The sequence below is a fragment of the Lagopus muta genome, chromosome 4 (assembly GCF_023343835.1).
Source record: "Lagopus muta isolate bLagMut1 chromosome 4, bLagMut1 primary, whole genome shotgun sequence".
In the NCBI taxonomy this organism is placed as follows: domain Eukaryota; kingdom Metazoa; phylum Chordata; class Aves; order Galliformes; family Phasianidae; genus Lagopus; species Lagopus muta.
Window position 1 is genome coordinate 62,674,690 of NC_064436.1, and position 26,309 is coordinate 62,700,998.

General features: G+C 38.9%; 1 protein-coding gene across 1 annotated transcript in view; it reads right to left on the reverse strand.

Moving 5' to 3' along the window:
* FAM193A (family with sequence similarity 193 member A) overlaps nucleotides 1-26,309 on the reverse strand; it is a 70,771-nt gene that overhangs the window by 32,364 nt on the left and 12,098 nt on the right. Inside the window, exons 2-7 of the mRNA XM_048942541.1 lie at nucleotides 11,836-11,901; nucleotides 9,144-9,389; nucleotides 6,962-7,128; nucleotides 6,537-6,704; nucleotides 3,187-3,421; nucleotides 793-917 (exon numbers count right to left, since the gene is read on the reverse strand). Of these exons, the coding sequence (XP_048798498.1) occupies nucleotides 793-917; nucleotides 3,187-3,421; nucleotides 6,537-6,704; nucleotides 6,962-7,128; nucleotides 9,144-9,389; nucleotides 11,836-11,901 (1,007 nt within the window). The remainder of the gene's footprint in view (nucleotides 1-792; nucleotides 918-3,186; nucleotides 3,422-6,536; nucleotides 6,705-6,961; nucleotides 7,129-9,143; nucleotides 9,390-11,835; nucleotides 11,902-26,309) is intronic.

Genomic DNA, 26,309 nt, shown 5'->3' on the forward strand with positions numbered 1-26,309 from the left:
CCAGTGACAATTAAGTTTCTCTGCTTTCCTTTCTAACAACTGCTAGCAAAAGAGTAACTTAGAAGTTTCTTCATTTACCACAAGGAATATTTCTTGCAATTGAGATGCTAAATCAAATTGTTCTCGTAGCTTGGAAAAAAATACCCAAAACAACACACTTGGGACAAATATACAGAGAGTAGTAACACCTTCATCAGAAACAAGTCTGAGAGGTCAACATGAGCAATACATGGCTGTATGTTATGGAGATTAAACAGAACTCAAGATGAATAACAATATTTCTTTACATCAGTAATACTTTTCCCTCACAAAACAAGCACTTTCAGGTACACAAAACAAACAGAACCATCCGGATAACAAAGCACACATTATAAAGTCCTGGGAAATGCAATATGCCACGCAATCTACAAGCACATAGCAAGGGTGGGTTTTTTGTTTTGTTTGTGTGTGTTTCCTTTTAGCCATCTATTCATTTGTAGAGAATAGGAAACAGTACCAGTGCCTTTTGACAAGTGAGGATATTTTTTACTAGGACACTGTCATCTTATTAGGTGTAAAGGAGAGTAGAGCAGCAATTCTGACAAGCAGGTCATGACAGCAGGTTGCTCAATTGAAAACAGATCAACAAGACTTTTTACCTATCAAGCTGGACGAGTAGCAGACTTGTTCGTTTTGTTGTCGCTGCCTGTTTTTTTGTTGTTGTTGTTCTTGTTGTTGTTTTTTTAAGTGGTGGTTGCAAACATAGATCTTGCTTTCCTCTTTAAATTACAAAAATGAAGTTTAAATCTTTACCTTAGCTGTGACACCAGTGTTGGCAAGCTGTTCTGCAGGAGTGGCTCAGAAAATACCAGATTTTCAAACAGATGCTTGTTGTGCAATTCCCATGTCACCTGAAATTTCTTCAAATGTTCATTTTCCTATAATGAATAACAACCATAAATAAGCTTAGATTATAAAACACAAAGCAAAAAAATGCTTTTCTCATGTCAGAATATATATATATATTCCATTAAATCTATCAACAAACAGGCTGCATTATCCAGTTGAGATATTACTTCATTTTAATATTCAAAATACAGAACAGTTCTTTAATGATTAATATTTTAAACAGATGTAGCTTCATACTTTTTCTAAATTGTCATGGATAGGGAAAAAAACAAAAACAGACTGTGCTGTTGAAAGCTTACACTTTTTTATGCACTGTAAGATTTATTTCATGAATCAGTTATTGCTTCTCAGTTCTTTTCACCTATCTAGTAACAGACATATGGTGACAAGCTGTAATTTTTATTTAAAATTGACAGAAGTGAAGCAGAGTTCTTTCAAAGTGCAATTGCTTCAAAAATGCACATTTTCTAAATAGCCAAGGGACCAACTGCTCACTTTTTAAAACGTTTCTCTAATTAAGGTTACTTAACATACAAATGCCTTGAATTTCAAGACCTAAAAAGTAAATCTACTATTACGATTTATCAAAGACAGGAACAATTTTTCTTTCAAGTTAATTTCTTCCATACACAGATAGCAGTAAACAGTTTTTTCTATATTAGGACTCTCTCATACAGCAAAGTTAGATGCAACTGTTCTATCAGATCAGCAAGCAAGGCCTATGCACTATAGCTTTGATGAGCCAGAAACAAAAGAATACTTCAGAATTTCAAAGTTTTGTTTAGCATGGTGGTTTAAAAAATTAACATGTATTTATATAGGATCTCAATACTAGAATATCAAGATTTAAAAAAAGAAGTGAGAAGTTTGAGGTCCTTCTTTTAGTTGTTATTGTTTAGACATATTGCTTTTTTGCCTCCCAGTCGCACAAGAGACAATGCACCATACCAGTTTGAATACTCTAACTTCAAAATATTCACAACTACTATAAAATGCTTTTTTAAAAATTATTTGTAAGACAAGAGGCCTTTTGCTTTACTTCTTGAATTTTGTCAAAAAAAGGGAAACACTGGAGAAGATAGGCATCTTCTGTCTCAAAGTCTTTATCCTACTTTCCTATAGCTGCAAAGTTTTCTTGAACACTGACTGAGAATATGCACCAGAGGAGGAATATGAGAAGACTATTTTCTGATCGGCTATATAATTCTGGCACTACTGAATTCATTACTGGTGAATCTAATGTGATAAAGCAAACCTTTGTACTGTAATCCATTTGCGTTGCAGCTGAAAATTCATAAGTTCCCCTGCCACTCAGCTTTAAGAGTTACTTTTTCTACAGCACCTAGATTTAATTACTTAAAAGCTGCCAATTAATGGGAAATGGCAGTGACCACACATCTCCATCCAAGTGATAAAGTTGGGAAAGAGAATGCAGTGAATAATAAATACAGACCACTGACAACAGCAAAAAGCACCAAATATGCCTGCGTTTCTACAGAGACATCTTGCTTCGGTCAATTCCATTTCACAACAGTCCCTCCTCAGAAGTGACACACAGGTTCCCCTCCATCTCATAGTTCTTATCTGTGATCTCTTACTGCTCTTTTCCTCTCTTACATCCCCGGGCAATCACTTTTACCTAATTGGCAACACAAAATTTCACCACTTACAAGAAAAAGGAAGTACTGGACACAGCTATTGGAAATGGATGTATACGAAAAGGTTTAAGGACCAAGGTTATTAATCAACAGTAACATTTGTTTACTGTATTAATTGCACATGATGGACAGTTTAACAAGAAGAGGCTACTGCTCATTTTCTACCTGCCAATACAATTCAGCACAGTCACCCGACAAAAACAATTAGAATATTAATTCCTGAGAAAAGGTCATCTTTCCAAGTAGCAATTCTTGCTTTTATGGAAAATAACACAAAAACATTAAAACAATTTGATTTAGTGCTACACATAGAAGTCTGCATCCTTTAAATGGGGTTCTCAAGAGAAGAGTGAAAATCAATGGAGAAATGCTATAATCACTCTTCAGTGGAGTTACCTAAAATTCTGCAGATTTCAGAACATGTACAACATGCCACCTTTTCCTTCACACAATTTTCAATGCATTCATTTTAGGAGATGTCTGACCTCCATTTGTGAAAAATGGAATTTGCATTTTCAGACTGTCCTTCACTTCCAACCATGTGCACACAGACCTTACATTTCACAAATCACAGATGACTTCTTAACCCAGAAACAGCTCAGCTAGCATCACTCCTATCAGGCTGTTTTCTCAGTCTTACCAGAGTAACTAGGAAGGCGCTGATTGTGCATGCTGCTTGACAGAGAGCACTGTATTCTTCAAGTAGGAGTGAGATGAACTGATGTGCCTGTGGTGGCCCTTGTATTGCTAATGTTGATGCAACTTTAGATCCCAGTGACAAGTGTCTGAGCAGACGGACCTTCATTTCAAGCACATATTCTCTAGCTTGCTGTTCCAACCGTTGGTAAAGCTGGTATGGATCTCTTTCACAAAGCCTGTAGTTTTAGAATATATGTGATTAAAAAAGATACCTAATCAACAATTTTCAGTCTCCTAAAAACATTTAGCGGTTATCATCATTATTATTACAAAAAAGAAACAATGATTAGGGTTTACAGAACTACCTTGGGTTTGGGAGAACACAGCGCAGTTCCCTAACTCTACACTATGGAACTCAATTCCTACGTAGCAAAGGACATTTGCACCTGAGGAGTAGTACCTCACTGCTTCACTACTAGTTGTGAGCTAAAAACCCTTACTTATTTGGCATGCAGCTTTACAGACATACTTCTTTAGAACTTCTTCATATTCTTCCATACAGCCTTAATAAACGTCCCACTTAGAACAGCCAGATCTGGGCTCAATTAATGTATGTAGGACATTCCTTTACCTCAAGCTATTGGGGAAGCTTGACACATTAGGCAGTCAGCATTCGCCTAAACACATACCAGCCAGACTGGACTCAATAGTGAATGCTTTGTGTGACTCTTCTATTGCTAAATTCAACTGAAAGAGACAACTCATACAACTACCACATTTTTAACACACTCATTCATTAAACTCACTTTCATCAAGTTTCTTACCCTAAGTTGCAGATCTTCTGTACAAAAACATTTTTTACACTTTTATTAAAAGTACATTACTACACAAAGAGACAATACAGGATTCACAGGGTCATACATGATGTCCTTCATAGAACATGACTTATGGTACTACTTAGCACATAAGCTGCAACATTAGAAGTGATAGGTGACTGAATTTCAGTTTTGTTTCGAATCCAGGGTAGAGACCAGAACTTGGAAGCTGTTTGTTCTAAGGAAGAAGACTAACATAAAGGCTCTAGATATACACTGCCCTCTATGCATTCTTTCAGCCATGCAGTAAGAAGCATTGCAGATATTGAAAGACACAGCTTTTGAGAGGGTCAGGACCTCCTGCAAAGGACAGCACAGAGCTGTCTGATACCGTCCTGGAAATGAGACATGGGTTTGAACCACCTCACATAGAGGAAAATGGTTCTCTGGCTCCTGGACAGGTGCTTTGGGGGCTACACCAAAAATCCCAACACTGAAGAATTTTGTACTCCAGCTGAAGCACCATGTGAACACTGTCCAACAAGAACTGCCTCCTGCTGATGGTGTGTCTGGGCACAACTACTTGGTGGGGGGAGATAACATGAGCCTAAACTGGCATACAGAAGAAGAGTTATACATTAAGAGAGTTCTCACACTTAACAAAGGTTTAGTCACCAGCCTCTAAAAGGACTTCATAATTCATAATCTCAGTGGGCACTTAAGTTAAAAGCAGGAACAAGATCCGAGTCAGCCATCTTCAGAGCTTTCTACCAAAGCAATACTCAGAATGAGCCACTGGACACGATGGCTGCTTTGAAGCACTTTAAAAGTGAAATTGTACTATTTAAAGTCCCGTGGCTTGGGGTTTAAGCATTTGTCTCAGGTTTTTGGAGTGCAGGGAAGTGAGGAAGAACAAAGAGATTAAATGAATAAGTTCACTGCTGTCTAGTCCCTGCTCTTCCCTCATCACTTATAAAACAGACTATGACATGCTGTCATGAACTGCTACGATGTACAGTAGGGACAGTACTTAGCACCACTGCTTACTTTTAACAAAGCAGGTAATTTTTTTCTTCAATTGCATTTAACACAGCTGAGCATTAAGCTATTAATAAGGAATTTGCCTTTTAAACTAGCCATAGCATATCTGGCATGCTACTATATATTTTTTTCCCATTATTACTTTTTAAAAACAAAAGTCATTTTCAGTACCTATACTGACAAGTTCTGTTAAATTTTTGTGTGACCTCAGCATCACAGACTGGACTCACCAGTGTCTGCACTATCCAAGCATCCTAACTTTACTTCGTTATTTGAAGACTACAAGAAATTCTAGAGTGAAAAAAACATAGCAGTATTGAAAGTCTTCTTTTTTGGGATCTTCTTCTTGCCTTTTATATTTTAATCATGTTTCTCAACAGTAACAAGCAGTTCTAGAGAAAGGCACCCATGTACATAAGAAAGCTACAAAATATGCACTACAGTTTTCAAAGCTTTTCCATTAAGGAAAACTATAGCTGTGATTCAGTTTTAATTAGACACTACGTTACAATTTAAGAATCTTTGATTTCAAAAGCTATGTTGCATGTTTTGATCGCTTAGTTTAAATAAACCAAGTGTGACTAACAGGAAGGCATATTGTATTATTCTACAGTTACACAACTCACGTTCAAAACTGAGCATTCAGTTTTTATAGCAAGAGCACAAAAAGATTATTCAAGTATTTATTAAGACTCATTCAGAAATACAGTCACAAAGAACTGTACTAGATTAGAATCTTTCAAAACATTTCTCTACCTTACCAGCATTGCCTCAAGTAGAAATTCTGCTTAAGAACTATGGGTGCTTAGTCCAGCCAGACCTTTGTAAATTAAGTACAGAGTCAATAAGAGAATCTACTCTTTTTTCCACACAATAAACTGGACAGAAAATGAAATGAACATGCTGGAGCACTTAAAACAGTGTGGCTGTCTCCCAAGGAAAAAAAAAAAAAAAACAATCAAAGAATTCAAAAGCATATCCTTGACTTACACCTAGAAAAAGATGCACTTTCAATTTCTGATATGAAAACAAACTTCTCATAATCTGCCTCTCCTAATGATCAAAGTCCAAATTTTTCCTTCTCTAACTTCTAGCTGCTACAACTACTACAGAATGCAATCACTATTATAAAATCAAGTTAGTTCAGCAAGGAAAGGTGTTTCCTGTGGGGAAATCCAAGCCAGACAGACTTATTAGTAGTAGTAATCATCTCAATATCTTTTGAGGATTAATGTTTTTGGGATCTTTTCATAATTATGCACTAATATTCCTATTCCAGATGCATATAAACAGTTTTCACGTATTTCACACACTCAATCCAGCACTTTAAAATCCTGCATGGAATACAGCTGACCTCTATAACTTCTCATTCTAGTTGAGAGGCAATCATTCTAAGCCATCAGACTTAAAGCTGGTAAAAAGAAATACACTAATTTAGTACTCATTAAAAGACACCTTTTAGTATTTAATAAGTAGTTTCTTTGAAGTTCTATACCTGTCCACCAGCTCTTTCATTCCTTCTTTATCTGGTACCAAAGATTGGTCTTGGTCGTCTGCCAAAGGGGTCCCAGCTTGGCGATAGATACATCGAACCATGTATCTTACTTCTGACCAGTAATTTTGAAGCTGCTGAGATTCACGTTCAGTCTCTGCTGAAATTTCTCTGCAAACAATGACAAAAAAAAAACTCCTCTCAATTTGTACATCACACAGGTGTATTTATTCCCACTATTCTGAAGACTCTTCCCAGGAAAATCATGTCTAAAACAGCCCAAAGAGTACATGCAGAAAATAAAATCAAAAATTGAATAAAAGCCACCATCCCTAAGTTACTGCTATTGTCAGATAGCCCCATTTAAGCCACAAGACTGCTGATAGTCTGAGTACAGGCATTATTCTAAGTCTGAATTCAGTTCTTACCTGCGCTCATTACAGGCCTCACAGTTGCATGCTATGTCTGAAGGAGAGGAATTGTTAAGATCAGCAGCAGGCACTGTCTGAGCACCAACAGTTATTCTTCCTCCTCCTACAGATTCCTGCTGTGATCCACTGTTTCCAAGAGGCATGTGCAAAAGGAAATCTTGGCTCTGAAAGAAAAAAAACAAAACTGGTAGCAACTTTGGTTTGCAAGATTCAAGTGTGAAATGTTCATATGTAGGCAAATAACACGGCATTTCTTAGTGCTGAATATTTTTTGGGAGAAGACTCAACTGGCCACAAAGGATTTATCTTTGAAAAGCCTAATAAATGCACAAGATGGACTGAGAAAGCCAGCAATGTAAATAGTTTCATTTCTAATAACTGAAGCACGTTGGTTATAATTATCACTTTTATGCACTCCAGCATAAACAATGAACTAAGCTAAAAGAAGGATTGCATCATCCACAATTAACCACATAAACCAGTAATATCTCTTCAGTCTCTTATTTGACAGTGTGTTTGATTCTTTTAGTTTAACAACCCATTCCACAGAAAGCATAAAATCTTCTTGTATATAGCAGCAAGGCATATTACTTGACCACAATGGATGTTAGCATCAGTTCCCAGTAACAGCAGCTTTCCATCTCCTGTGTGCAGTGCTGCTCACTGCTAACAAATGACACCACTCTCTCCAGAGGCTGCTGGTATTTCGGTCTCCAGTTTCTGCTCCTCCGCTGCACTCCACCCACTGACCCACGCTGCCCCTCCTACACCCTCCCCAGGTTGCCACCACCTTCTGTGATGCCAGGCAGAAACCTCTCTCAGATTATGAGAACTGAACGGATTTCTGTGCTTCACCCCAAATCCTGGAGCAGGATAAGACAGACATTAAAACAAACTTGTATACATCCATCAGCAATGGTATGCGCAGCTACTGTGGCTGGTGCTGAGGCAAATCAAGCATCAGAACATCATGGCAACGACAGCAACAGCAGCCTGAGCACAAGAACATCTGCAGCAAGCCACTCACACTCTGGCTCACAGTGACTGAACAGATTTCAGAGCTTCCCCCCCACTCCGCCCTGGCTGTTTTTTCCAAAAGTGACTAGCCATTTCATCCAGTTAGGTGCTTTTTAAAGTTGCTGGAATTGAAGGACACTTTGCTTTTAAAAATTCCTCTTGCCAGATACCAACCACTTTGATCTTATCTAGAGTATATTTAACTGAACAAGACTTTTACAAAGCAAGTTCTGCCTTGCTTGCACATGCAGGATGATTTCCATTTGAGCTCAGTTACAGTGAAATGCGTCAGAACTTTTTACTCAGTTGAACAATAATGTGCTTCAGTCCAGCTGTTCTTTGGCACCTCTAGAATATATTACCACCCAGCTACTAACATAACCCCCTTTGATATAATCTTTTTGGATTAATTTCCATAAGCCTTGTTAACAGTAAGAAAATTAGCAATCTTCAGCTGTAGGCACAAGGACATACTCTTAAATCTTCCGTATTACACTCCATAGGAACTCATTTGTTAATATGAGTTTAACTGCATACACTATACAAAAACAATCTTATTTCACGCTGATATGCTTACTGAAATAAAGTCTGTATATGCCCACAAGCTATTATCAGAAATGTAAGGCTACCCAAATCATATGTGAAGATTTGGTTTTTTTGGTATAGTACTGCAGTTCAAGTCAAATGGAATTCACTGGACATGACATCAAACTTTTTGTATCTTAGTCATGAAAAGACAACTCTTTATGAGCTTGAATTCTCCTTTGAGAACATATTTTAACAGTTAATAAAAAAAAAACAGCCACTAAATAAGAAAGGCAGCTTGAAATATTTACACTGGATATTAAAGCAGTGTCTGCAGTGCTGCAAACAAATTATTGTTACATGCACACTATAAAAAGTTGTCCTTTCTTAAGGAAAAAGAAACAATAACAAACAACAGCACGAGAAACTTCTCTATTCAGCTATCCGAATCTCAGACTTGAAACTCCCCATTTTTCAAACACGTGGAACTTACCTGCTTCATTTAGCTCACAGAAAAAACCTCAAGACCAACTGAAATGCCATTTCTGCACTTGCAGCTGAAGTGGTTCCAAAGCACAAAGTAGCGCTCAGCATCTCACAGCACATCATCTTATTCTACTGAAGTACTTCAACTTACCACAAGAGATTGCTCTATTGTAGCATGCCTCTCCTCCTTTTCGACTGTTCGCCTACAGTCTGGACACACCCACAGTGGAAGATGCAGCATATTGTTTGCTTTTGGAGATGTGGAAAGTGCTGTTTTGCTAGAATTCTTTATTCCGCTCTCTGAAAGCGAACTATCCTTTCGTTCACTTCTACAAAGAAGACAATGCTCGCCAGTTGTATATGGTGCCCTTTGGCCCAAGCCAAAGGTAAATGGTGTCTACAAGTAAATGGCAGGAGGGAGAAGTGGTTATTCACAGAACATATACTCAAAAAAACATCCTGAGATTCTCAAAGTAAAACTCGCCATCATTCAATGGTGAATATTTGGATTGTCTTAGGATCAAATACTGCAGTCTTAATATCAGTCTGGCAAACAATTGTGATCATGAATAAATTCAATATAAGAAGCAATTCTTCCAGGGATACAGCTTTCCTTTCTAAAATAATTCAGCCTAAGAGCAAAAAAAGCTTTTAAGTAAAAATTAAAAAAAGGATAATTTCTTTTATTGTTGTCACTCTCAGAACTGAAAGGGAAAGAAGCAGCTCTGAAGGTCAGTGTCATCTCTCTTTTGAAACGTGTTGAAACAAAAACACTTTTAGCTAAGCTTGTTGCTAAAGAAAAGCTTAGCTTCACTTTAACAAAGCCAGTCAAAGAAGCCTTAAACTCTACTATCAACTAATGAATAAAATAATCCTACGAGGACAGAGGCAACCAAAAATTTACTTTCCCTTCCAAGATTCTACTGTGCACGAAATTGCATTTCAGACCTGAAATTATGATTACTCATCAAGACTGATGTCCTAAAACATGTCAGGCAGAGCAAGCCAAACAACTTCACAGGAGTTTAAAGTAATAACTGATGGAACAAAATATGGACTAACTGATCTTGGAGGTTTTTCCACCCTTTGTGATTCTATGATCTCATAAAGGCACAACTCAGATTTGTCTCATGTGACAGCTACTAGCTCTGCCTTAATTATTAACACCCTCCATGCAAACCTCCAAATCATGGAAACATGTGAGATAGAAGAGATCTTAAAGACCATCTAGTTCCAGCCTCTTGCCATGGGCAGGGACATTTTCCACTAGATAAGGTTGCTCAAAACCACACAGAACCTGGTCTTGCATGCTTCCAAGGACGGCACCATCCACAACTTGCCTGGGCAGCCTGTTCCAGTGCCTTAACACTCTCATACTGAAGAATTACTTCTAAATATTTAATCTAAACATATCCTCTTGAAGTTGCTACCCCTTGTCCTATCACTGTTCTCCCTGATAAAAAGAGCTCCTTCCAGCTTTCTTGCAGGCCCCTTTTAGATACTGGAAAACAGTTTACAGTTTCTGAAGGCAAAATCTTACAAACATCAGCAGCAGAACATCTTCCAACAAGGAGGAAAAGCAGAAGACAACGATGTAAATATCCAGAAGTGAAGGCAACCTGACACTTTTACTAAGGTAAGGTTCAAGGTAAACAGACCCCAGAGGACTTCCAGAAGCTGCAACTTCAGTTATGCAAGTTTTATCAGTACCATTAAGCAAACAAAAACACACAATGGCGAATAGAGCAGGAACAACCATCTTAATGGCTGTTAACACACTATGTAAAATCTTAATAGCCTCCCCGAACTGGGCTGATATTCACAACCAAGAACTTCAAAGAAAGATTTTAAGTTCCAAACAGAGAGCTGGTTCCTAAAGCAAGATGTAGTAAACTGCTAAGAATGAACTTGGGATGATTCATCATTCACATGTCCAAGTGCTCTCACTAAGTAGTTTAATCCTAATAAAACTGATAGCTAAAACCAGAGAATCATAGAATCGCTCAGGTTGGAAAAGACCTTAAAGATCATCAAGTCCAACCACAACCTACCCATACTACCCTAACTCCGACAACCCTCCCCTAAATTATGTCCCTGAGCACCACATCCAAACAGTTTTTAAACACATTCAGGGATGGTGACTCAACCACCTCCCTGGAAATGACACCACAATAAAAATCTATACCATCATCTAGATCACCGAGTTCTGTAATAGCTTTGTCATGTGGAAAGCAAGCTACAAATTGCTCTTTTGTATTTAACAGATTACAAACACATTGAACAATCGTGAACATTTCAACAGCAGTGATCAACCTTCTCATTAGCTTGGATTTCAGTCATGCATATATTTTGTATTTCTCCTTAGCATCGTCAGAGATAAGGGTACATTTTAAGCAAAGCAAGAGACTTTTTCACCAGTCAAGCTTAAAGAGAGATGGATCTCTGCAAGAAAACATCCAGTCTCACTTTTTCTCTCTGAAACATGTTCAGATGTAACATTCATAAAGGAAAGTTGGAAGTAGGACAAGCTGGAACAGAAATAACTGCCTCTGCTACGTATTTAGATTTATTTCCAAGAATAGCTTTATTACCATAAAACTGCATAGCTTTTTTCACACCCATGTCCAATTTCAAGCTTATTACAACAATAAAACTTTGCTTTCACTGCTTTTTAAAGCTTGAACTGTGAAGTGATCAGAAACTGACTTCAGTTAGTAAAATCCTTAATGCAAACAGAACTGCAGATTATTTCCAAGGTTTTTCCTCTGTATGTCACTGTAATTCTCTCTCCCATTGATATCTTTCTGCTACCATACACACCCACAAAATCTGGCTGTACTTACCTGAGAAACCCCTGTGAACTCTGATCCAACAGAACTGTCTGTAAACTGTGTACCATTTAGTGAAACCTGGAAAAAAAATTCATAGCAAAATGGTTACAATAACCAAATTTTATGCTAAAAACAGCATTAAAATTTAAAAAAAAAATTCAAAAGAACAATCATATCCCAAATCTGAGGGCTGATAAAACAGCTTCTGAAATTTCAATGATTGACTACAGACATGGATAACTCATTTTCAGTAATAAAATTCTACAGGTGCAAAAGTTAACAAGTTATATATTTCAAGCTTTTGCAGTACAGCTGTTTTATTAGCAGTGCAACTCTGATCAGAAAGAATTGATACAGGAAAAACTAAGACACAAGCAAAACAACTTTGTTCCCCTCTGTATTTGGTTGTTTGCTTTCTGCCTTTAAGCTTCTATTGTGAATTGAGACAATTACCAAAGATTCCTTCCTTCAGAAAGCTGAATACAATACAGCTTAGAAACACACACTATATTAACAAGGAAGACTTCCATAGGAAGCCACAGAATTGCATCCAGCTTTTGTACTGCAGAAGCTTTCCTCCTACGCCACTTATAATTCATACAGAAATCTCTCAGATCTCTTCTGCACTGAGTGTTACAGAAACTACACCAGATAGTGATGAAGTGCTCTTCAAAAGCCACAAGTGTTTTCATAGAGTATTATCTGAGGACACTAGAACAAGAGCAAAGTTAAGACAGCATACGAACTGAAGTTGATGATGGCAAAGAGCCCTAGACCACACTGATGTGAAGAGAAATGTAAAGGCATCTGATCAAAAAAAAGGGAGGGAGGGGGACAGGCAGTCAATTTTCTTCCCCCCCTCCCCCCACCTCCTCTCCCACCATCCCTTTTGGTGAGCACTGGTTCATCACTCAAATTTCAGGCATAATTTAACTCATGCCTCCATTCCACTTCTAGCTTTGGTAACCTCTTTTGCTCTCCCTTTTTCTACCTACAACTGTCTGATATTACTTTTAAGACTCCTTCCAAGATAGCTACAGCAACTCCCCTGTTTAACTTGGGAACCTCCACATCTTCTATAACAGATGGACACATCAGACAATACTATAATTAAGCTCCAAAGATATTTTTCTGAGAAAGTCCTAGTGGACAACTTTGTCCCACATCCCCACTTTGTCATTAAGAAAATCACAGAATCACAGAATTGCAGGTGTTAGAAGGGACCTCCAGGGATCATCGTGTCCAACCCCCCTGCCAAAGCAGGTTCCCTACAGCAGGTCGCACAGGTCGGCATCCAGGCAGGTCTTGAACATCTCCAGAGAAGGAGACTCCACCACCTCCCTGGGCAGCCTGTTCCAGTGCTCCGTCACCTCACTGTAAAGAAGTTCTTGCGCATAAAATACATGTACATTCTCTACACTCAAGATTGCAATCACACAAAAAACCACCAGCCGTAGCATTTAAACATGTTGGTACTCAGTGACCATAAGAGCACCCAGAAACGTTACAAAAAGACAAGAAAAAAATATTGGGACGTTTCTAATATCTGGTAAATGGCAAGATAATATTGGATGTCAGGAGTGCCTGCTTTATAAATTGCCTTTTCCTTTGTTAGCAGTATTGTTTCTCTTGATCTTAGGCACTGTGCATTATTTGATTCAAAATATTAGTATGAAACTCCCCAAATTTAGTAATGATCTTAATATCTGGAAGAGGAACAAACATGAAGGAATTTAAAGTAAGAACGTTGCTTGTTTGTTTGTTTTTTTTTTTTTACCACACAAGATGAAACAAACAGAGGGAATCATCAAGGGTAAAATGTCTGTAGGCAATGAGAAGATTCACAACATTATGTGAAACAGACAAAATACAAAAAAAAATACAGCAAAGACTTAGGAATGGGGAGGAAGGGAACAATAACATGACAAGGAGGAGAAGGAGATGGCTGAATAGCATATTAGAGGAAATATTAGAAGAATCTTGTAGAAGTAATCCAAATGGGGCTGAAACAATAGCAAGCTTACAACAGACAGAAAAAAATGCAATGAGATACTCTCACCCAGATGTTACAGAAAAGAGGAAAAAAGTGCGAGAACTACAACCATCACCTTTTTTAAAGCACATGAGTAATAATGGTGAGTAGGGAGCCTGGTAGGACCTGTGAGGTTCAAGTAAACAAACAGCAGATGCATAAGGTAATGCTAAAACAAGCTAAAGTCTTGGCAGAAACACTGAGTGTGGTCTTCATGTTCGCTATGGAGCAGCTGAACGATATTCTCCCAGAGAAAGCCTTGATGAAAAATGTACTGGAAGATCTGCTTCCGAGCAAGGCACAGCTCAGAGGGGTGGGGGCAATACAAGAACTAGCCAGCAAAAGCAGATCACATTCAACCAAGAGTCCTAGAGAAGTCTAATGATCTAACAGTTGCACTAACAACCACAGTACGAAAACACGTGTTTCCTATTTCACCGCTACCAAAGGAGCAAAAGGCATACATTTTTTTAAATATTTGTTAGGTTCCCAAAGTGAACCATGGAAACTTCCCTTGTCCTAAATCTGTACCAAGAACGTCCCTATTCGACCAAGTTAACCAATCACATCAAATTCTTCACACTACTCAAGACACTGCAGGATGGCAGAAGGACCTTATAAGACCTAGTTACTGGGCCATATGCTGACTGATACAATTCAGTGTGCACAAGTTTTAAGTAAGAGACAAACTATACAGTTGTCATATCTGGACAACCAAAAGCTCTTTTTTTAAAAAAAAAAAGATATATATGTATGTGTGTGTGTACATGTATATATTTATATCAGACCTGGATATCCATTTCAGTCATTGTAAAACTTCTTGTTTCAAAAAGATATTTTGTACAGGTAAATGATAGAAGGAAATCTGACATGGATCAGGAAAACTGGAACTGTGCACACCTACTTTCACTGTACGTTAATTGAAAAAAAGAAATATCTTTCTGTCCTTTCTATAGATTGTTGTTTACAGTGGAAAAAAAAACCAAACAAACTCAAGCAAGCTGCTGCCATGATAAGTCACTTCTTTAAAACCTGAATTTTCTGGCAAACAAAGAAAGTGAGAATCCCAGTCATGACCAACACTCCAAGCTCACCTGAGTGACCCTGATGAACCAGTTGAGCAATTAGAGTGCACACACTCAAACAAAGTCATTATCTGCTGTAACAGCGAGTCGCAACCAAAGCCAGAGCTGAGGGGTGAATTACTGCACTGGCAACACACCCCAGGCTTTCCTGGAGTGGAAGCCTGGTTACGTCACACTCCATGAAAAAAAGAGATGCAAAGTCGCATGAAAACTCAGGAAAAGAAGAAAAACAGAGGAAATAAAAAATTAAGTTCAACTCCTCAGCAAGGAGCCCTCAGCAGTTCATCAGCAACGTGATGCTGAAAAAAAATAAAAAATTTTTAAAAAACACAGAAACACATAACCTTAAGGTTGGGAAAGATCAATGGGATCATCTATCCCAAACATCAACCCATCACCACATCCACTAAACCACATCCCTCAGTGCCACATCTGTAAATCTCTTGAACACCTCTAGGGAGAGTGACTCCATCACATGTCTGAGCAGCCTGATCCAAATGCAGCATTTAATCAAATTTCTCCTACAGGAAAAAAGATGGGAAACACAGCATTGACTTTGTCAAGAGCATTAAGAATGACACAGACCGGAGACAGCAATGTCACCGAGCAGAGATTAAGTTTACATTACATTCTATATGTCCTAATGTAACAAAGGTACCCTGTACCACTTCAGTGTATTCCTGTATTTTTATAGGGAGCTGAACAACTGCATTTATTGAAACACCTGAACTTATGCTTTCTATGAGTGTCACAGCAATAGCAAAGAAACATACTGCTGACCACCCTTCCACTTCCCAGAAAAGCCTCCAGAAAGCCATCAGAGTATCAAATTCATTTTACTTACTCTCCTGTCTGCACTTCTACCAAAAACATTTCCCACAGCTGCTCTGTACCCAAGCTCTCTGAGGAGCACCCATCCCAGCACTGCAGCTCCCCATAGCAGCACTGCCCACTCCCAGCAGACACTCTGCAGCAGACAGCAGCCTTGGTGCCCCCTGGGTGCACACCTCCCTCGTGCAGCCCAGTAGAGCTCTGCCTTGGGTGTTGTCCAGAGCCAGGCTGAGCTGAACTGCTCCTCTTAAAGCCACAGTTCAATCTGTCACTGAGCTACTGCTGGCAGATGAATGGAGCTGACAAAATCCTGTGTGACTTTTGGATATGAAGAAAGTCTTCTTTGTGCTTAGGGTTCAAGAGATAAGAAGAAATCCTAAATTTTCACTTTCTGGAATCAGATCTTCGCCCCGTGCTCACAATTGATAAAAGGACAGGGCATCGTAGAAGCCAAGTGCACAGATAACCTCAAAGAATGATTGTTAAAAGTGCACAAGATATAGGTTCAGTGTGAGATTAAATCCAACATGATGCATGATATCTCTGGACAGAGCACAGAAGGGTTATTCTACGTGCACACTACTATTCCTCTCTCCACTCCTCCAGTACCAAGCACTGTCAGACAGGACAGTGTGCTGGGCAGACCTCTGGCACAACAAGGTCTGCAAATTTTGTTTCACAATCCATTTCAAACATCGCGCCTTAGTGTTCTCAGTGGTGACTATAACCTCTGCAGCTAATCAATGTTACCCTATGTCTTCAATTCTGTTAAAGAAAAAAAAAAAAATACACACACACACACACACACACACATGCAGAGTAAACCATCAATCCACCTCCCTGGAGGTGACCACCACTCCCTGTCCACAGTCATGGAAATCCCACCATGAAGAAGCCCTTGACTGCAAAGTTTTTGTAACAGAAAGTAGATATCTACATTTCTTTCTTTTCATTTTGCTTTCCTTTGTTAAATAACTAGAGATTTTGCAGTGAGAGGTCAAGCCCTTTTAAGAAACTATACCAAAATAATATTTAAAGAGGATTAAATATTCTTCCTAGCACTAGAGCACGGTGAATGCAAAATTAACAAGCAGGAAAGTAATCAGCAATGCATAACACACTTTGAGGTTTATTAGCACAGCAATGCTCATGAAACTCAGGAAGCTATCAGAGTTAATTATTATTGTTTTAGACAAAAAGAAACCCTTTTGGATTTAATTCCAAAGAGCCTTTAAAGGAGTAGCTTGCAAATTGGTATAAATATGTGACTGGCAACAGTGAAGAGCTTGGAGGTTCCTTCCTACAAGCATAACCGTGATTTAACATGACACAGCAGTGAAACTGTCCTGAGCTTCATTTTTAGGGGGGCAAGTTGTATACAAATAAGCACCTGCAAACAGTTTTGGTTATTATAGGAATAAAAGACAAAATATCATAGTATCCAACACTGATTTAGAAGTAGCAGCGTTTTGCTTTGGAAACTGATACTAGAACAACTGATGTGAATGTGATAATTACACACTTTAGTGACACTTGTTCATACAAGCTGGCTTGCCAGAGAGCCTCAGCATTGCAGGGGGCAGAGGAAGTGATTTCTGAGGAGCTGCAGGAGTCACCAGCTGAAAGGCACCAAGAAGGAATGCTGGGAAGGTTTTCCACAAAAGATAATCTTTGTTCCCACAAAGGATTTCAGAATTACAAATAGAAACCAGAGAAAGCAAGATAAGGAGGTGAGAATCAAAATTCAAGTATCTGTATCATCTCAGCCACTTGATTAATTGCGCTGACCACTAATCCATTTTACCAAGCATGGTATTTAGAGCACAAACTCACAGCATCCTACGTGATCCTTTCCGAGGTTTATTCTAGCACAGATCAAACTGTTGAGATTGAAAAACTTCTAATTAAGAAAAACGTAACCATAAATCAGTCAGTGAGACACATCAGCCCCTTCACATTCCTTCAACAGCTACTGGACTACTTGCAATTTTACAATGAATCCACCTCAATTAATGAAGCTTGGGGAGAAATAAGCATTCCAAGGAAAGTTATAAGGCCTTGAAGACTCTTGTTATACCCCAAAATTTGAAACACCGAACCTCGATGTTATTCTCAAATACAGATAAACTACCTCTTAGCTCTGAAATAATTAAGCAGCGGGAGAAACAGAAATTGCCAGAAGTTGAACAGCTGCCAAGCGCATTAGTGAGAAATCTGGCACCAGTTCCAGATGGCAGAAAGCTCTCCACATCAATACAGCTAATGTGTCCAGTTAATCCATACCTATGCTAGGGCCCAACATACAGCACATTTACATTTAACAGCTATAGTACTTAACAGAAATCATTAATATCATAGCGTGTCAGAGAGCTCAAACATTTCATCTCACCACGCTGATCTCAAGTAGAAATCGCCAAAGCTCCATCAGCAGCCAAGGAGAAGCACAAGGGAACTGTACAAACCCCTCGAGGTCACAGAGGACGTTTGGGGAACAAGAGGAATCAAAACGAGGTTTGTGGCAGAAGAGCACATTAGCTGCAAGATGCATCATCCAGCCATGACAACCAGCAGTATGGCACTAATGGTGATTTAAGATGCTGTGAACAGACAGGTGGCTGCAGCAGGCTGGACACCTTGTGACTGCAAAGCACACCAGCCAGCTGCAGCACGATCCCTGCATCCTGCTTAGCCACTGGCAATTATGTACCCAAACACTAAGCAGGGGAAATCAGCTCTAATGGGAAAGGAGGAAGAGAGACAATGTTGGCATCACAAAAAGATGATTCATTTAACTTGAGAGAATTTGCACTTGTTTTGTCTGTACAGACAAGCAGAAGACAGAAGAACGCTGAGCAGATAGCTCAAGTATTGCTCTCAGTTACAAAACCAAACACTCAGTTCCAGAAGCTAACAAGGCAGTTGCCAAGTAGGTCACTCATTTCACTCTCTGGAAGGTAAAGCATGGTATCATTTTAACATGTTAGGAATAAGATATCAAAGCAAATCTATTAAATGTCTGAAATATACCTGACAACACATAATCACACGTTCACCAAAAATCAGGTACTCACTATGCAAGCACCTCCATTAAAAATATCCATAAGCAAAGTGACTTTTATCCAGTTTAACTTACGTTCCCACCAAAACAGAGTTGGTGTGATCCCAGGTAAACTTATTTTTAGCCAATATAATAGGTTTTTTTTTGTTTAAAATTTCCTCACAAATGCAAATTATTTGTATGCTATCAACTCTGCAAGACTTCAGTTTGGTGACACTCCTACTGCAATTTTTGTTTAGCTGATGCCGTAACATCAGCTGGCCTTGCAGTGCTTCACCTATCCATTAGAATTACAGAATTGGACTAGCTTGCAAGACGGGTTCTTTGAAGGCTTCCCTTTGACAAGTCCTATTACTAAAAACCTGTCACTGGGATTTATGTAAACAATACTAACTCCATGGCTCTGTAAATAATACACCTAAAATAAACTTGTGTCAATGATAAAAGAGGTCAAACGAGCTGACAAACTGAGGCAGATTTATGAAGAAAACTTGATCTACCTTGCATATAGATCATGAAACATGAACGACTGAAAACGCCTGCAAAGTGGCGTCCTTCTCCCATCCCCAAGATACAATTTGTGCTTCTTTTCCAATAGTGGTTCCTTAGGGCGTTCAACATTAGGCAAAAAAATTTAAGAGACTTTTCAACAAGCTGAAATAATTACAAAGGAAATACTTTTTCCAACTGAAGCATTTATCACTGCAGAGGTTCAGCCTAAGAGAGAAAATATTAAAGAAAAAAAATTGAGTTACTAGGCATACACTGGATTTGTTCAGAGACCAATACTCTCTGAGTTAGCAGAAAAGTTAATGCAGAGGTTGGAGTTTGCCTTGCAGGGCTATCCAAAACCAAAACGAGGAGACCCCCCTACCTCCTGCTAAAACTCAGCCCTTAGTTACCTGGCCAGATTGGGCTGGAGGGAGGTAGAAGCCAACCTGTAGACACCTACAGTGTTCAGCATACAGCATAAAGATTCATAGTTTGGGAATGTTAAAGACATTTGTTTCTCCATTGCTTGGAAAACTGCTAGCCATGCACTGCTAGCAACTGACAGATCAAATACACAGATTAAAAAAAAGTCACTGTAAAAAATACACATAACCAAAGTTTTGTTTTGCTTTTAAGATACTTAGAGACATACAAGAAAAACAAGTTCAGAAATACAGCAGGAAGGAAATACAGCATTGAACAAAGCAGAATAGCTTTAAAAAAACCTTGCAACTTTAAGTCCTTTAAGAATGCAGGTCCTGTGAAAAACACTTCCTGTGAACGTACACAGAATTGTTTATTAACCAGATGCATTTTTTTCCTTCAGGTCGTCAGAGTCAAGATATAACGTTTCTAAACACAGTAATCAGAACAGACTGAACTCTCAGCAGCCTCTTAAACTCACAAACCACAAATCCATCAAACCTTGACAAAACGATATGCTCAGAAACAGCCATCTTACATGGCATGAGCTACGCCGCAAGAACACTGGAAGTGTTCTAGGAAAGGCTGGTGGTTTCCTTTTTCCCTCCCCCTCTTAAACAGTATCTACAACAGGCAACATTGAAACTGTATTTTCACAGGAATGCTGATGTCCCTATCTTGTACAGAGCTTCAAAGGAGCCATGTCTGTATTTTAGAGTTCTTCCTCCTGCACTCTCAATTTCTCTTTTAGCTGAATCAATCTGAATTACATCCTTCAGGAAATGAGCACTTGTTAGGAAGCTCATGAGTTGTAGTGCCAACAATAGGAAAATGTTAGCATACAGAAAAAAAGCCATGCTATCTACAAGAATAAGAAGCATTCAAAAAGAAGAATTTTAAAGGTACTTGGATATAGATCAGACTTGCATAATATCATGACCAGCCATCATTTAGCTTTTAAACTGGAAATTTAGAAAGATTATACTGGAATTTTATATTTGTTTTCATTTTGTTAAACAAGTAGAAACGTATTCCTTGGAAACTAATCTCAGTGATGCAGACTTGAACTATTAACTCTCTGAAACTTATAGATGGGTATTATTCATTCTCATGTCAAGCACAGCAATAACCTTCTCTTTTTCTGAAGTCTGATGTGACAACTAGTGACTATCAAATACTGTCCTAAGGAAAAAAAAAAACCAAACACACAAACTAAGTACACAGCTGCACTGTCGAATCAAGTGTCCAGATCCTATTTGACGTGCTGCCTAAATCTGTAGACAATCTAAGCTGAATTCCACCAATACAAGCAAGCCCACATAAGTTGTACTTAAAAATATTTAAGTACTGCCTACCATGTGAAATTTGTCTAACAAAGGCCAAGGATCTTCCTGAATTAATTCCTGCTTGGAGGCTTTCTCAAAAGACATGACCTAGCAAAAGCCCTATTTCAGGATTGCAAGAAGTAAATGATATAAACTAGAATTCGTGCAGGCTCAAAAGAACTACCAAATTTTATTGTTTATTCTCCATCACTTCTTTTTCTTTCTTTATGTATTCAGACACTGCCATCTGATGAACTGTTTATTCCTTCAGAGAAGCTGCAAACTTAGAAAGCAGGCCCTTGGAAGTCAGGAGCACCACCGCAATCCTTCCCAGCCAGCAGTCAGAAGAGCTGGTATTCAGGAAGAATTCACAGCCAGATACAAAATAACCATCCTCCTCTGGATACTGTGATGAGTCACAGACTCAAGGCCCAGGCTACTTGATGAAGTAATAAATTCTGTGCATCTATCTGCACATAGATGCCTTCAGCACTGCAAGCACAAAGGTCTGTCTGTCTAGGTAGGTTACATGACACATGCCCACACTTGCATCAAAACTGTCTGTTCATCCTGTACCATCTGAGAGCTTTTTACTATTCTTTTTTTTTTTTTTAACCCAAGACGCTATGCTCTTTAGAAACTTCACTGATAAAATTTCATGTTTTCTTCCAAGGCAACAGAAACACAGGTTCACAGCACTACTACAGTTCCCTGAACCCACCAGGCACATACCCTTTTACAGCTGCAACAGTAATTAATAACCAACAGCTTTCCAGGACCAAAAGATAAAGGCTATAGAGAAGACACAGCCCTCCTGCCCCTGCCCCAGCTCATGTCCTTCCCACAGGAGGATGCAGGCTTCCAAGCAACGGCTATTAATGGCACGGTGAGCAGTGCTGCCCCAAGCGTCCTGTGGTTAATGGTTAATTGCCTTTCAGAAGGGAAGGACTGCCGCAGGAGAAAGCAAGAGCTCCTAGATGCTATGAGAAACACCTCCTGCTTGCAGGTCTGATCTTGTCTTCCCCTTCCTTTGAGCCCAAAGCCATCTGCCTCAGCTCACAAGAGAGCTTAAAGTCTCAGAATGATAACTGATACCACGTTTAAAACCATAAACACATACTAGTGAAATATTATCTACCATAGTGAAATTCATACTGCACTGCAACAGATGAGAGATATTGCCCTTGGGGGACAACAGTAAGTAGTTTTATCCAACTGTCAAGTTTCCCTTTTTAAACAACAGCGTCACTCCGTGCAATTGGACAGCCTCGACCTATGAGCCATTTTCCCACAGCATCACAACCAGAAGAAAAACCTCACTTCCACAACAAAAACAAAACATTAATCTTGGTCATAAAAATCTATGCTTAAGTTTAACGAGAAAGAACAAGTGAAAATGGAATTTAGCATAGAAATATTACTGCTTACGTGAGCAAAATGATGCAATGTCCTCACATTCACTGCTCCTTTGCAGTGACAAGAAGAATCAAAACCCTGTGTTTTGAAGTAGAAATGCCATACAAACCAGAAGGCCACAAACCATGACATAAGTCATAAGGTTGCACTCATGCAGTTTGTGATTATATCTTAGTTCTTTTCCTAACTTAAAAAAAATGCCTTTTCCAACCAAACCCAACAAATGCCAGGATGAGGCTCTCAGCTCTTAAGCTGTGCAGCCAAGAAACTACAGTATGCCTATGTGCTATCAATTACTTGGCTGAGTAAGAACATTCTATCAATTAAAGCCAGCAGCAATTAATACCATTATCTTCTCCAAATTCTGTATTGCATCCATCTGGGATACTGCATGGAAACTGAAAAGCAAGTATTAGAAATTGGTTAGTTGTTGTTTTCATTCATTTTATTTTTAATACTATGACTGTATATGTTCGTACTTTACCATTTGTACTGATAACTTTGTCTTTCTTTCATCTTAAGTTCTTCCTATCATCTCTTACACTTCACACATCCAACTGTCAAAGTTTTTCAGTCACTAGCTCCCTCCAATCAAAACATTTCTAATCTTAAAAGAGCATTAAATAACTCAGAAGATTTCAAGCATCTCCTGCTGTATTTGCAACCAAACACTCTGAGATGAATTCTCTACCAAGATTTGGAAGTGAATGGGCAAAAGGATTTGCCTATACTAATGGTTTGAGCTCATCCCAAAGGCTGCTAAAAGGAAACGCGATTCCAGGATGCACTGCGCTGCATTTTGAGACACTGGAAAGTATCAGTGCTGCCTCACAACCCTCAAAAATGCTCACTATCTTAAGTTTTGCAAAAGTATTGACAATTGGAAAGATAAAGTATGAAATACAATCAAATTTAACAGTAAGCCACGATGGGAGGAAAAGGAGGAGAATCACGTCGTTTACTCATTAAAATACACTAATTAGTTGTGTCTTAAGAGTTCCCTGCAAGCGTTAACTGCAGTTCCATAGTTCACAAGGGAAATGGCAGCAGGAATACAGAATAACAGAACTTAATAGCCAACAGAGCCATTCCACCTCCTCTCAGGTTCTGCTTTCCCTCTCATAGAACAATGTCCTACAGTTTCATAGTAGATACACAGCAGCATATGCTAATGAAATATCAAAAGCCAATAATGATGATTCAAGCACTTGCTCACCCCCCAGTGTAACAGCCAGAAGTGTTCTGAGCAGGTAGTTAAAGCACCACAGAATTCTCTCAACCAGAGCTGGCAAGAACCAACCATGCATATGCCTTTTTTTCCCCCCTAGGACAGTTATCAGATTTTAACCTGCTGTTCATACTTCAATCCCAAACAAAAATACATGAAACTAAGAGGACTGATGCAAAACAAAAACCTCTGAGAACATCAGCCTTTTCCTCCAAAAACTAAGTTGTACTTAGTCAAATGCAAGTTTAAGATACTAAGGACAAAGATTTAGGAATTAATTACTTGACCAGATAGCTTCAGAGATACAACTGCAGACACAACCTAGAATAGGAACTGTGTTATAAGATACTGGCCTTCTCTGATTAATCAGGCACACTCGTAAAGGGTTAACCACACTCGCTCTTGGCAGCAAGATCTTCTGAGACATGAAGGAAAGCCTTGCATAAGAAACAGCATTTTCAGAAGGTACAATGAAATACAATATTTGAAACCAGTTATGTTTCTTTTCCCCCACAACAGAGAAATGAAGTTGTGAGGTAAATGGCACATGCTGTATTTGGACAGGAACAGGCAATTAAGACAGAGAAAGTTCTCTAGTACTTGGTGCCTTTAATTCTGCAAGATGAGCATCAGTAAGATGCAGAGCCCTGGAATAATAGCCAGACTTAACAACAATCATCAGAATTACAGAAGACACAGCAACTAAGTGTTAACACGGGAATTGTAACAACCAGTTAGAGGCCTTACTTGGAACACAGAGCTAATGAACTGCAAGTTGAGCTAGCATCCATATCAGACTATTTATCTTTGCACCTCATTATCCCAAAATTGCCCAGCTCAAGCTGTCCACTGTACATTCATACATTATACCGTTTATTAATTTTCTCATAGCCAAGTGAAATACACTACTGAAACATAACATCTGGTGTGCTTCACCTTCCACTCTTCTAGCTGTTGTCTGCCCTCCTTCAGCCCCAAGTAACTCACTGCAGCAGCTCCTAAGAGAAGCAGATACGTACTTTCTTCACAGTGTCTGTTCAGTGCTCTCTCGTCACATCAGCTACAGCTCCTGATTGCTTGTTCATGCAGGTACTGGTCACACTGCTAACACAGATCGGGAACAGGTAAGCAGTTACACAACCCTGCAGAAAGCAGAGGCTGAAGTTGAAAGTTCCCAACCAGCCTTCATATCACAACTCAGACATGAACTAATTAATCATGCAGACAACCCCAATCCCACATGTTTGGATGTGGTACCAGAAAAAAAAAAACTGCTTACTCTGATCCTATGATGAGGCTTCGCAGGCTGAAAAGCAAGAATGAGAAAGATTTCAAGGAATTAAGACATAAAAGAAGCCTGTCCTGTTTGCTAACTTCAGTAAAGAAGTTTCTTCTTTACACAAGCAAAACACAAGTGTTTCTAGATAAGCAATGAAAACCCAATAAAAGACCAAAGAAGTTAGAGAATGTAATTATTCACACCAAGTTAATGTGAAACAAGCAAACCAACCCACAAGTGTTACCAATGTGCACACTGCTGTGTGATGAGAAAAGGAGACAATTCTTCGCACATGGTCAGGACTATGATCTACTGCCTCAAGGTCTATTTCCAGCTGGAAGGCTAACAGAAAGAGGATACAATTCATTCACAGAAGAAACAAATAGCAAACAAACTATTTCCAAAAGCCCAGGTATGCTAAGTCTTTTAGCTAAAGGATATAAACACCACAAAGCACACGAGCACTACCAAGCTGCAAGTGTACTGCACACCATCCCAAACAGTGCATGAGTGGGTGATACCTCTCCTGAGCACAAGGCAGAGTGAAGAAAGGCACAGGACCTCTTCTCACAAGGAAGTAAGAACTTAAGCACCTGCTGGAAACAGAACACAGAACTCCACCAGAAGTTGAAGAACTTGCTGACTTTTTGTTTTAAAACATATACAGCAACCAGAGAGTCTCCCTTTAGCTGCAGACAGCAAGAAAGAAGTGGTTGACAGTGAACCCCGAGAGATGGTTTCATTAGAAGCAACAATAAAGTCAATGGTTATTGAAGAGAACAGCAAGAGACAAACTCAGACAGAGACAGATTTAATATCATTAAATGAGAACTCAGAAGATAAGTCTAAGGCAGGGAACAGCTAAGTCTCAAACAGCATAAAAGATACAAAGTCAAGACAACCAAGCACAACAAGAGAACAGAAAACAGAGCAAGTGAATAATGACTCAGAAAAAGCACAGAGAAAATGAATAACACACATAACAAGCAAGAGGATGGAGGGGACAAATCAAAAAGGCTGAAGGCACAAAATGAAATAATTCTCAGTTTGAGGCCGCTATGCTGAGTACATTAGTAATAATGAGAAAGAATCTGTCCATCACTGAAGAAGAAAAAACATATTAGGAAGAATAGATCCTCACTACAGAAGGAGGACTGCAGTGAGTGCAAGACTCGCACAATCAGTACCAGCAAATGAGGGAAAATGTCCACTCAGAGTCAGCCTATGGGAACAGCCATATCATGTGGCTTTTTTGTTTTTGCTTTTTTCCTCCCAAAGTTGGCTTCATCTGATAACATTCAACCGAGTTGCTCAAGA